Source organism: Cervus canadensis, chromosome 33, assembly GCF_019320065.1.
Source record: "Cervus canadensis isolate Bull #8, Minnesota chromosome 33, ASM1932006v1, whole genome shotgun sequence".
Taxonomy (NCBI): domain Eukaryota; kingdom Metazoa; phylum Chordata; class Mammalia; order Artiodactyla; family Cervidae; genus Cervus; species Cervus canadensis.
Window position 1 is genome coordinate 17,247,158 of NC_057418.1, and position 13,042 is coordinate 17,260,199.

Genomic DNA, 13,042 nt, shown 5'->3' on the forward strand with positions numbered 1-13,042 from the left:
GCTCTCTCCTTGTCTAATACATTTTAATGCATTTCATTTTAACTCCAATTTTTATGCTTCCTGGATAAAACATGCCTGTTAGCATTAATTCACTGTTAAGTTGATCTTCAATTTTTTTAAACCTATAAGAGACATTTTCTGTAGTAAATTCACTAAAATAACTGATCAATTAGGTGTTTTATCTACAAAACGTTTCACTTAATTTTATGTCCCAGAAAGCTATAGTTAAGAACTTCCTTAGCTCTGTGGAGTATGATAGAGGTGTGCATTTTGGTCTATATTGTAAGGAAGAACTGGGGAATATGTTAAATTGCCCTCTTTTCGGCATCATCTATGACTCTAACACACTGTATTAGTCAGCTTGGGCTGCCGTAACAAAGTATCACAGCACAGCCTAGGTAGCTTAAACAACAGAAATTTATTTCTCGCAGTCCTGGAGGCTGAAAGTCCAAACTCACAGGGCTCATTTCTTCTGAGGCCTCTTTCCTTGGCTTTTAGATGGCTTTCTTCTCCTTGTGTCCTCACATGGTTTTCCTTCTGTGTCTATCTGTGTCCTAATGTTCTTTAAGAACTCTAGTCATAGTGGATTAGAGCCCACCCTATATGCTTCATTTTAACTTAATTGCCAGTTTTAAGGCTCTCCATATATAGTTGCATCTTGAAGTACTGGGAGTTAGGACTGAAACATATCAATTTTAGGGGAATGCAGCTCAGCCCGTAACATGTACATATGCTGTTTTCACTGGACCGCCCAAAGGGAATAGTGCCATTAATTGGGAAGGAAGCAGTGTGTGAAATGTTGTGATTCATATTCCAGGGAGTTAAATTTTGGCATATTATCATTTTCTACCGTCAAATGTGAACACATGAGAAATGCAACACAGAGATAAGTGTTTCTTATTTAGAAAGACAGTATTTTGAAATTCTCCGTTTTAAAAGAAAAGAGCTTTTAGGATTTATCCCCTTTCCATGCCAAAGAGAGTCCCTTGGACAGCAAGGAGATCAAACCAGTCAATCCTAAAGAAAATCAACTGAATATTCATTGGAAGGACTGATGCTAAAGCTGAAACTCCAATACTTTGGCCACCTGATGCGAAGAGCTGACTCATTGGGAAAGACCCTGATGCTGGGAAAGATTGAAGGCAGAAGGAGAAGGGGGCTCGACAGAGGATGAGATGGTTGATGGCATCACCGACTCTATGGGCATGAGTTTGAGCAAACTCCAGGAGACATTAAAGAGTTGGACATGACTTAGTGACTGAACAGCAACAGCATGCCAAAGAAACAGCAACAACCATGCTGGGTTAGAGCAGTGGCCATCCATTTGAGTTTTCCATTTTGAAGAGAAGCACCACTAATTCAGCTAAGGAAAAAACAGTTACTCCTCTGATGGTAGTCTCAGATGGCCAGAGTTAATTACCCAAATTTCTGTAGCAACTATGACTTATTCATTTATCTAAACAAGAGATATCAGGCTTCCCTTGTGGTTCAGCTGGTAAAGAATCCTCCTGCAATGCTGAAGACCTGGGTTCAATCCCTGGGTTGAGAAGATCCCCTGAAGAAGGGAACGGCTGCCCACTGCAGTATTCTGGCCTGAAGAATTCCATGGACTGTGTAGTTCATGGGGTCGCAAAGAGTCAGACACGACTAAGTGACTTTCACTTCACTTCAAACAAGAGTTATTAGCTGTTTTCAAGTCATTAGTTTCCTTTGAGAAACTAATAGAACTGTGATCTACTCCATCCAATGCACCAGGATATTATGGACCCCTAAGAAGTCTCTGAACCTTGGAAATGGTATCATGACCAAATTCTTCTATTCATTCAGTTAATCTGACATTCTTCTATATATTTATTTAAACTGCATTGCTTTGTGTAGCATGTTGCAACAAGACCTGGTATTTTCAGCTATTGAAATATATTCAGCCAGCTCTTGAAATAACAAATGATGCACAGACCGAAGGTCCTAGAATTCTGGAAGCAGAAGGACTTCAAGGATCTTCCATTCTGTCCTTTTTTTACTGATTGAGAAACTGAACCAATGAGATAAGACAATTTATCCACAGCTACCTATTGTATATTTTTAGTGGTAGATATGTAACTAGTATTCAGGTTTTTTGATGATCACTTGATTTTTCCTACTATACTGCCATATCTAAGAAAAATGGGACTTTATAAATTATATTGTTTACTGTTTCTTTCAGCTTTTAACATGTGCCACCTTCTAATATTCTGAATTGTCTGAAAAAAGTCTATTTTCTTCTGTTGTGGAGGATAAGAATTCAAATTTTTGGTTCTGGTTGCTTTACAACTTGGGAACCACTTAATTTTTGGCATCTCAATTTTTCAGATGAAAAGCTGAGATAAAAATATCTCCTCTGCTTCTCATATATAAGTGATTGTGAAGGGCAAATGATCTAGTATATTTAGAAAGTACCTTAGAAAATATAAAGATAAGATTGATTCCATTTATGTGTTCACAGCCTCACTCAGTCTTAATCTTCCTGGGCTAAAAAGTCTTAATTCTACAATCTTCCTTTTAAATTTAATGGAAATCAAATTTATTTAAATCAAGATTTAAAGCAGTAGTCTGGATTATTTGGTTTAAATATTTTTGTCCCTGCAGAAAATATTAATCTCATTTGATGCATTTTCCCCACTATCCAAGGTGCATATAATTTTATTTATAAGGTATAATACATATCTTTCTGGCTGAATTAATTTCAGGAGAACTTATGAAAACTAGCAGGGAACTAAATACTGAAATATAGTCACTCACTAAAAAATTTTATTGCCTCCCTATTCTCTTTCAAATTCTGTAACATATTTAATATCAAAGCCCTCTATCATCTGGCTCCATATAACCTGGGCAACATTATCAGTCATTTACCCTTGATGCACGTTCTTGCTGTACCTGATGGGTCTCGACTCTAGTGCTCACATCCCCTTCCTCTGTCCCCTCCCTTGTCTGGGCTTTTCCTATGGTAATTTGCTTTCTCCTAGTCAGGGTGGTCTAGCCATGTCATGTCTTCAATGTCTGATTTTAGACTTCTCTATCAAATGCTGTGAGGCTAATAACGACTTAGGCTAAACACCAATCATTAACGACTAGTCAGCCACAGTGATCTTGTACCTGATTATTTCCATGCGTAAGATCGGTCTTGTATTTCCTTATGATTCTCTATCTGTTTTCTTGTCTCACCTGTCCAGCTAGGCATGGGTAGGAACCGTGTCTTACGGTACACAGAACAGTGCTGGGATCTCAGTAAGCCTTCCTAAGCATTGGTGGTGCGATGAATGGGTGATTGACATTTTCAATAGTCTTCCTGATGGTGTTGCTTTGTTGTTCTGTCACCATTGACTGGAGGTCAGCCTCCAGTATGTATGAGTTTGATCTTTTTTTTTTCCCCTTAAGGGCTTACTTTGTCCTTAGCCATATTCAAGTGCTAGTCCATTTGCACGGCCTTTTGTTATTTTCTGCAAGTCTATTGTCCAGAGAATATAATATCCTGAGTTTTGGAGGGTAAAAAACAGACACGGTCTTCTTTTCATGTGATAATTAGGAAAGACCTTAAAAATATGAAGTAGAAACACTCTTCATAGCATGGCTTAGTTTAAGGCTAATTTGAAACCTGTACTTCTATAATTGTGAGAAACTGGAATGTGCATGTAAAGTTTAGATTTCTGCTTATAATGGGTTTATTTATTTTAAAATTTAAGTATTAGTTATTTCATAGGTCAGTTCTGAATGTTGTACACATACATAGCAAGGGTTCAGTATGTTTGTTGGGTATGATTTAATACAGGTTATAAACTCTAGGCTATCAGGGGACTTTTTTTTCTTTGCTGTGCCCTACAGTTTGCAGACTCTAAGTTCCCTAACCAGGGATTGAATCTGAGTCCTCGTCTGTGAAAGGACAGAGTCCTAACCACTGGACAGTCAAGGAATTTCCACAAGGGACTATTTGAAAATACATTTTACTAATTCCTAAGCATGTTTTCCTTTTTATAAATTTATTTTATACTTTATATGTCATTGTGTGAATACAGAAACTTACTTGAGTATTTATAATTTGAGAATGAAAGATATCAATTAGCATTAATAATAAAAATATCAATAAGTCAGACTTAAGTCCAGTTTGACAATAAACTATCTAAAATTAAATGAGACAAATATTTATATGTTTTTAAATGTTATGAATTACTGAATTTTATGCACTCGTATAATTATGTAAACATTTAGTTACAGGTTTTGAATGTGTTGTATTTGTGTATGGAAAACAAGAAAATTCACAACCAAAACTGAAATTGAGAACTGATCCTGCTTATGTGAAATAGTAAAGATAGCAGTCTTTATTATCTTTATTTTTTTGAGACTGTGTGTTATTTCACAGCAAGGATCATGTGTTATTAATGTTTGTAGCTTCTGCATTTTCCTTTCCACAGCCCCAAGATCCAGTGCAGTGTGACATCTGATAAAACAACTCATTTGTTCTTTAACAAAAGAATAAATACAACTTTAACGAAAGATTTTAACTTTTGTTAAAATTCTTTAACAAAAAAATAAATAAAACTCTGTGCTTTTAAACATAAAGTTATTCTTCTAGCCAAAGTATATGTGAAATTGAAATGATCTCTCATTGGCATAATATGAGGCTATTTCCTAGTGTTAATTAAATACATTTTGTGTTTAATTGTAATTTGATACTTTCCCAAATAAAGATTGCACACCTGTGTTTTTAAGATCATTGACTATTATAACTGCAGTAGTAATTTATAGAAACTGCATTGACAGAGCTAAAAAAAATCAATGAAGACCAAGTGTTTTAAGTATTCAGCAAGTTATAAACCCTCAATATAGAGCTAATTTTCCAGTCAATTTCCTTACATCTGTTTTTAGATACATCATTATCCCTTTCTTGCTGTATTGTCACATACATATTATATATATCAGTAGCTATTTTGTATATTGCATATATAATTATTAACAAATTTTAATTCAGTGTTTATAAAAATAAAATCTTTTTAGCTTTATAATTAGCACTTTCATTTTGTTTTATTTTGTTCTTTCTAGTTCCTATGTTGTGTAAAGTGATTTTAGGCTGTATATTCTTCCAGACTAAGTCAAATATACTGTTAAAATTTGTCATGAACTTATGGTATGGGCTTCACATTAATTAATAAAGTTGAATAGAAAGTTGCATTAAGATGCAGCTTTTTTATGGTTTACCCTCAAGAAAATAGACATCCAGAAATAATTAACATACTCTATAAAGTTTTAAAGGCATCTAACACACTGAGATTCTTACAATTTCAGGGGCCGGACTGGAAAAATAAGAGTGCAGAGTCTGAAGATTGGATTGATCGCTCTCTCCAAAGGCCTGTTAGAAGAAAAATACAGATGTATGTAAGACTTTTCCTTTACCAGTACTGTTTTTAGTAATAATAATAATAACAACTTATTGGATACTTACTTTTGTGATTTGCTAGTAATAATGGTTCCCATTTTTTAAAAAACCTTGACTATACATGTACTAGGCTAGACAAAGGGTATTGGTGCGAAGTGATGTGGACTTGTGTGAAATGGAAAACTGATTTATAGGATCAAGATGTGAGGTGCCTTGATGAAGTAAGAACCAACTACAGACTATATCTCATTTAATTCTTAGAATGATTGTCCCATAATATAGGCATTGTGATGTCCATCTTCCAGCTGGAAAAAAAAAATGCTGGGGTTGGGTTAAGAATCTAGTTAAGGCTGCAGAGACAGTAATTGTGGAGCTAGAATTAGATTGTAGATTTTTCTGACTCTAAACCTACAGCCTTTTCTATTTCCATATATTTCCAATGCTTAAGAAAATTGGGATGACTACAACTGTTATAGTGAGACAAATAATTGTATTTTATAGTGTGGAAAAATTAAAAGTAGTACATTAAAAAATTTTTTTGTTATATTTGTTTTTATTCAGCAAATAAGTCAGTGGTGACCTTTTAACCATCAGTTAATAAAGGTCAGCATCTTGGCATTTGGAAACAAACAGGCTTAGGAGCCAGGAAGACCTGCCTTCAAATCTCAGCTCTACCACTTAGTGGCTGGGTATTTCCACTGAATACCAACAGCTAAGAGGTAGTAAGAATACTCCCATTTCACATTTCAGGAAGCTGAAACTTAGCAAATCTTCAACTGAAGAGTGAAACTAATAATTCTTGCTTTGAAAATAATTACCTAAAATAGCAGTTGTTGAATAAATGGTAGTAAATACTGCTATGTCTCCAAACTCTGTATGTCTCCAAATTACTGTAAAATTTTTGATTTAATTACATCCATAAAATATGAGTTACTTGATTATGTCTTGCATAGCCTCATGTGATTCTGTATAGATACGTCTATCCATACTTTCGAGGGACAGGGAGAGGGGGATATTTCATGAATGGAAGATACCACAGACAAGAGACTATTTGACCTCAGCTTCTATAAATTTTAGTTTTGCATCTTCTCTGAACATGAATACATTTTAAAATGCATTTATTTTCTGGGACGGCTGTGAGGTGGTTTGATTTTGAATTCCAGGGCTAAATCATGATGGCTTGTTCTTACACAGTTTGGAAAGAATGCCAATGAAAAGAGACGTGGATCTGTATGAATTGAAAAGCTGATTGTAGGATCAGGAGGTGAGGTGCCTTGATGGAGTCAGAACTCAGTAAACCATGCAGAAAAAATCTTTACCCAGACTTTTGCGTGGTGGCACTTTATCTAGAATTTAAATTGTCTTCAGCATCATAATTGTCAGAAGATATCATTTTCAAAGCTAAAAATGTTGTTACTATAATGAGTGAGAAAGAAAAATGTTAATGAAATCATCAGTGTATCAGATTAGAAAAGGACTTTTTAAAATCAACTGTGATTTGCTGTTTTCATGTGTTCCTGAAAGAATTTAGGGTTTGTTGAAAAGTTACAGTTATGTCATGGGGCTTAACCTACTCTGAAAATAGTGTAAATACAACTGCAGAGTTTGTCATGAATACTATTAAAATGTAATGGTGATCTATTTTTCTAGATCAATAGTTCCTCCTCCTCCTTTTATTTTTTAAGCTGATTATGAGAGTCATCTAAAGCCAAAAGAGTTACAACATGGTGGCTGTAGGTTTAGAGCAGAAACCAAATTCTATGCAATATATAAAAAAAAAATCTCTTATCTACACACATACCTTCACACATACTTCTGAAATGTATAATCTTTCAATTGAGGAGGTATTTCAGCATATGTGTAGTGATACAGTCGAACTACAGTGGACACACTTTCCACAAATATCGTTGAACTTAATACTCTGTATAATTCAACGTTAAAGTTTCAGATTGTGGCAGGGGAAGAGGAAGCCCTGCAATGAAAACCTCTGATATTTAATTTAATCCATGAAGTGTGCCGTTTAGGGGGCGTCCCAGGTGGCACTAGTCGTAAAGAACCCACTTGTCAATGCAGGAGAGATAAGAGACGCGGGTTCAATCTCTGGGTCAGGAAGTCCCCTGGTGGGGAGCATGGCAATCCACTGCAGTATTCTTGCCTGGAGAATCCCATGGACAGAGGAGCCTGGTGGGCTACAGTCCATGGGGTCACAAAGAGCTGGACACAACTGAGGACACACAGCGTGCACACACATGCCATTTAGAAATTAAATAAGAAATCTTTGGGTTGAAATCTTTAAATCTTTCTTGAGAGTGTTGAGACTCAGAATATTCTCTGTTTTTTTGCTTGTTTTTTACTTTGAGGTCCTTAGTATCTCTGATTCCAGTTGTGATTTCCCCGGTGGTATCAGAACACTTTCTCATTATTATTTTCTTTGTTGGAATTAATATTCAGGACAATTTGTTCTCCACACTCAGGGGCAGAGCTGCTCTTCTGGGTGAATTGGTATCCATCTAAACATTGATTTTGCAATGGTCATGTCAGTGTGTTTACCCTGTGACACCCTCTTTCTCTTTGTGACTTCCTGGGAATGTCGCTTGATTAGGTTCTAACAGCACCATGGCCTTCCTGCTATATAGCTCAGTGGTTTCCTGGCCTCATCAGAGCACATTTACAAAGATGCTTTCAAATGGCCTTTTGCATCTCTTTTTTGCTTATTTATATTTAGATTGAGACTTTCCTATGATCCATCGCCACATCCTGACACTCCTTATTGTATCTGACTGTAACATCAAAATGTGAACTTCTATAAGACTTCAGAAATATGTCGGAATGTTAGGAAATTGTTTCTGTTTTGCGTGTAGTTTTACCTTACTAGTGGCATAGTAGTGTAGCTGTCTTCCTCTAAAGGGGAAAGGTGGGCAGGATGGATCTTGCTGAACATGTGCACTGTCTCTAGAGATTATTATTACATGTATGCATCAACTCTATTGATTTCAGAGGCCTCATCCCAGGAACAGGTTTACTCTGAGAATCATAAGAATTTTGAGTCATATGGTAGTTTTACTCTTATTTTTTTAAGGAATCTTCATACTGTTTTCCACAGTGGCTGTATCAGTTTACACTCCCAACAGTGCAAGAGTGTTCCCTTTTCTCCACACCCTCTCCAGCATTTATTGTTTATGGACTTTTTGATGATGGCCATTCTGATCAGTGTGTGATGATATCTCATTGTAGTTTTGATTTGCATTTCTCTAATGATGAGCAGTGTTGAGTATCTTTTCATGTGTGTGTTAGCCATTGTATGTATTCTTTGGAGAAATGTCTGTTTAGGTCTTTTCCCCACTTTTTGATTGGGCTGTTTGTTTTTCTGATATTGACTTTTTTGAGCTGCTTGTATATCTTGGAAAGTAATCCTTTGTCAGTTGTTTCATTTGCTATTGTTTCCTTCCATTCTGAGGGTTGTCTTTTTACCTTGTTTATGGTTTCCTTTGCTGTGCACAAGCTCTAAAGTTCTATGAGGTCCCGCTTGTTTATTTTTGTTTTTATTTCCGTTACTCTAGGAGGTGGGTCACAGAGGATCTTGTTTTGATTTATGTCATCGAGTGTTCTGTCTATGTTTTCCTCTTAACAGTTTTGTAATTTATGACCTTACATTTAGGTCTTTAATCCATTTTGAGTTTATCTTTGTGTATGGTATTAGGAAGTGTTCTAATGTCATTCTTTTATATGTAGCTGTCCAGCTACATGTTTTTCTAGGACCACTTACTAAAGAGGCTGATCCTTGCCTCCTTTGTCAAAACTAAGGTGCCGATGGGTGCATGAGTTTATCTCTGGGCTTTCTATCTTGTTCCATTGGTCTATGTATTTCTGTTTTTGTTCCAGTACCATACCGTCTTGATGACGGTCGCTTTGTAGTATAGTCTGAGGTTAGGAAGGTTGGTTGCTCCAGCTCCATTCTTTTTTCTCAGGGTTGGCCATTTGGGATCTTTTGTGTTTTCATATGAATTGTGAAATTTTTTGTTGTAGTTCTGTGAGAAGTGCCATTGGTAATTTGATAGGGATCATATTGAATCTGTAGGTTACATTTGGTAGTATAGCTGTTTCTACAGTATTGATTCTCCCAACTCAGGAGCATGAAATATCTGTCCATCTGTTTATGTTGTCTTTGATTTCTTTCATCAGTGTCTTATAGTTTTCTGTATGCAGTTCTTTTGTCTGCTTAGGTAAATTTATTTCTAAATATTTTGTTGTTTTTATTGCAATTATGAATGGGATTGATTCCTTAATTTCTCTTTCTGATTTTTCATTGTTAGCATATAAAATGCAAGTGATTTCTGTGTATTGATTTTGTATCCTACAGCTTTGCTAAATTCACTGATTCACTCTAGTAATTTTCTGATAGTATGTTTAGGGTTTTCTGTGTATTGTATCATGTCATCTGCAAACAGTGAGAGTTTCATGTTGATGTTTGGCAGAAGCCAAGACAATTCTGTACAGCAATTATCTTTTGATTAAAAATAAATTAATTAAAACATAAGAACTCTGGATAAATAATTTTGGCTAGAATGGTCTTATTTTTAACAAATGAGAAGAAACATGTAAACTCTAACCAAATCTAAGTGAACAAATGATAAAAATTAAATTTATTTTAATTGAATTTGCTTTCCCTATGTATGCTTTTAATTAAAGTCATATTTCATTATAATTACTGTGTCAATATCACTGAGCTTGGTTTGTTTGCTTGAAAATTTACTGTTGACAGTGTTAAATCTAGTCTTATTCTCTTTGAAAAGGGGGGGAGGGCAGAGGAATGATACATTTTGATCTGATACTCATTTATCAGGTGTTTGAAAATGGTTTTTAGGATCCAAAAAATATTTAGTCTCCTTTCTTCTATTTTTAGAAAACCTCATATGAAAACCCATTAGAATCTGTACAATTTTGAATTTTTAGAACTTGAAATTTTCTTTCCAAAAAGTATTCATTTCTATAATGAAGTGGATTGTTTTTATGTGAAATTTCTCCCTACTCCAAAAGTAACTTGTTTAAGTATGTTAACCTTGTTGCTGGAAATATGTTAACAATTTTTAAACATTTTTAAATGAATAGCAAAGCCTAAGAACTATGAAAGTATGTATTTTTCTTAAGTCTTTTACCTTGGAATTAATGTAGTTTGTTGCATAAAGTGAAGTAAAACAAAAATAATTTTTATCATTGATAAGGAATGAGAGACTGGGCAAAAAAAAAAAAAAAACACCCTAAAAAAAAAAAGACAATTCCTTGTACTGTTTAATGTTTCTTTTGCAAAGTAGATGTGAGTCTAGAAACTTTAAAAGAAATTAAAATACATATGTTTAATAAATACTGAATTTAGAAGTGAACACAAAAAGTTGATGAACAAATCTTTTAAAATTTAAAGATTTACTGCTTCAGGTACATTCATTCCTTTGACAAGTCATAGAGAAAACTTGGTTTTAGCTCTCTCTTTTTCAGTCAGAAGGGAAACCTATTTGAAACCGTTGAATGAATCCATGTGCATACATTGGCCATTTAAAAAGGAAATTTGTATTTATTGGTCTGTTCATATTTACTCATATACTACAGTAGAGTGTTCTAGGAAACATGTACTTAACCAGTTCCTGATTACAAACATACAGAATATCAGAGTTGTCAGAGTGCAGGAGACAAGTAATGTAATGCACGTCCCCATGAGTTTTCTTTTCAGTCTGCATCGTTCATCCCACACAACCAAAGGTATATTTTACTTAAAAGATCAGTATGGGAGGTTCACCGCTTGCCTCTCTTCCTTGTAGATCTCTTTAAGGAAGTGGCGGGGCCCACGGAAATGTGTGACCAGAGACAGCTCGGCCTGTTACTGCACGATGCGATCCAGATCCCTCGGCAGCTGGGGGAGGTAGCAGCTTTCGGGGGCAGTAATATTGAGCCCAGTGTTCGCAGCTGCTTCCAACAGGTGAACGTTTTGGAAGGATCGTTGGTGTATAGAGTGTGTGGGGAGTGGTACTGAGGATGCTCTGAGAAATGAAACAGGGGTCTTGGGCTGGACCCAGGTGGTGGAAGACGCTGGGTACCATCCCAGGAAGTGTATATTTTAGTTCTTAAAGCACATTTGATTCAAGAAACAGCAACCCTTTCAAGGAGACTCACTGTCCCTCAATGGATAAAACCTCAAATCCTGACCACGCACCACTAGATTGCTATGATTAGGCCCAGCCTTTGCCCCAGCCTCACCTTGTACCACTGGTCCCCTAACTGTCTGTTGTCCAGTCATGCTGTTTTAGTTCCTTCGTTCTGGTGCTCATCTCTTTGGACATGTGCCCTCTGTTCAGAATGTTCTTTACCCTCTACCCACAAACTCTCTTCTCATTGCTAATCCTTATTCATTCTTTAGATCTTCCCTTAAATCTCACATCCTCTGAAAAACCTCTGACTCCTTCAGATGAAGCTGTGTATGCCTGCTATATTCACCTGAATCTCCTCTGCCTTCTTCACATGCTCATTAAAATTGATAATTACATACTGAATTATATAATTATCTGTTTAGTGATTTAGTGGGTTATTCTTCTTTTGTATAAACCTAAGATCCATGAGGGCTTCCCTGGTGCTTCAGTGTTAGAGAATCTACTTGCCAGTGCTGGAGACACAGGTTTGATCCCTGGATCAGCAAAGAAGGAAATGGCAACTCATTTCAGGATTCTAGCCTAGAAAAATCCATGAACAGATAAGCCTGGCGGGCTGCAGTCCATGGGATCTCAAAGTGTCAGACACAACTTAGCAAATGAACAACAACAAACCTCCATGACCAAGGGCTGTTTCTCTTTGCTGTTGTATCACTATCTACAGTGTCTTGAACATCATAGCTGCTTAATAGTTGTTTATTAAATAAATGAATGAAATTGCCCTGAGCTCCTTATAGGCAAGATTTTTAAAAAATATTAAGATGTGTTAAAATTGCATTGTTTTCTTTGAGACATATGTACAAAAGGAGAATGATATACAAAATTTTATACTGATCTAAGTTAGTGTTATTAAACAGGAAAAGCATGTTTGTTTCTTTCTGATGCTTATTGTATAGAAAAGCATTTTAGGAACGTTACTACTGATGTTATGCATATGCATAAAGTAAAAGCCTGTAGATATTTTTTCCATATCCAGTGATTTATCACTGCTGAGGAAAAAATGCTCACACCATCTCTTTAAGGAGAATTGATGTTATGGGTTATTACATTTTATAATAGCCCCATTTGTTGTTTTAGAGATAACAAAAAATACCAAATGAAAATTCTAAATATGATTCTCATATGTGCTGGTTCATAGAATGACCTTGACAACAGCAGGAGATGGATGTTGGTACAAATTAAATTTTGCACATGTGAACATTACTTAGTCTTAGGATTTAAAAAGACACCAAGACATTTCATACAATTTATCACAATACATTTGGAAATCCTGCAAAATATATTCATGGTAATGTGCTCCTGGTGTGATGTTATACCAGGACTGAAAAAGAACAGAGAAATAACAGTTTTGGGGGTCATGGATTTGTTTATGTGAAGTAAAATTTATAAAAAGACCAAAAAAGTATATACAAATGTATGATAGCGGTTTCTTCTACAG

The 13,042-nt window shown here is 35.5% G+C and overlaps 1 protein-coding gene across 8 annotated transcripts in view; it reads left to right on the plus strand.

Moving 5' to 3' along the window:
- The window catches only part of UTRN (utrophin), a 538,889-nt gene that overhangs the window by 473,237 nt on the left and 52,610 nt on the right, over positions 1–13,042 (plus strand). For all 8 annotated transcript variants that reach the window (XM_043457450.1, XM_043457448.1, XM_043457451.1 and 5 more), the window contains 2 exons: positions 5,317–5,402; positions 11,221–11,378. In XM_043457450.1, coding sequence (XP_043313385.1) covers positions 5,317–5,402; positions 11,221–11,378 — 244 coding nt within the window. The remainder of the gene's footprint in view (positions 1–5,316; positions 5,403–11,220; positions 11,379–13,042) is intronic.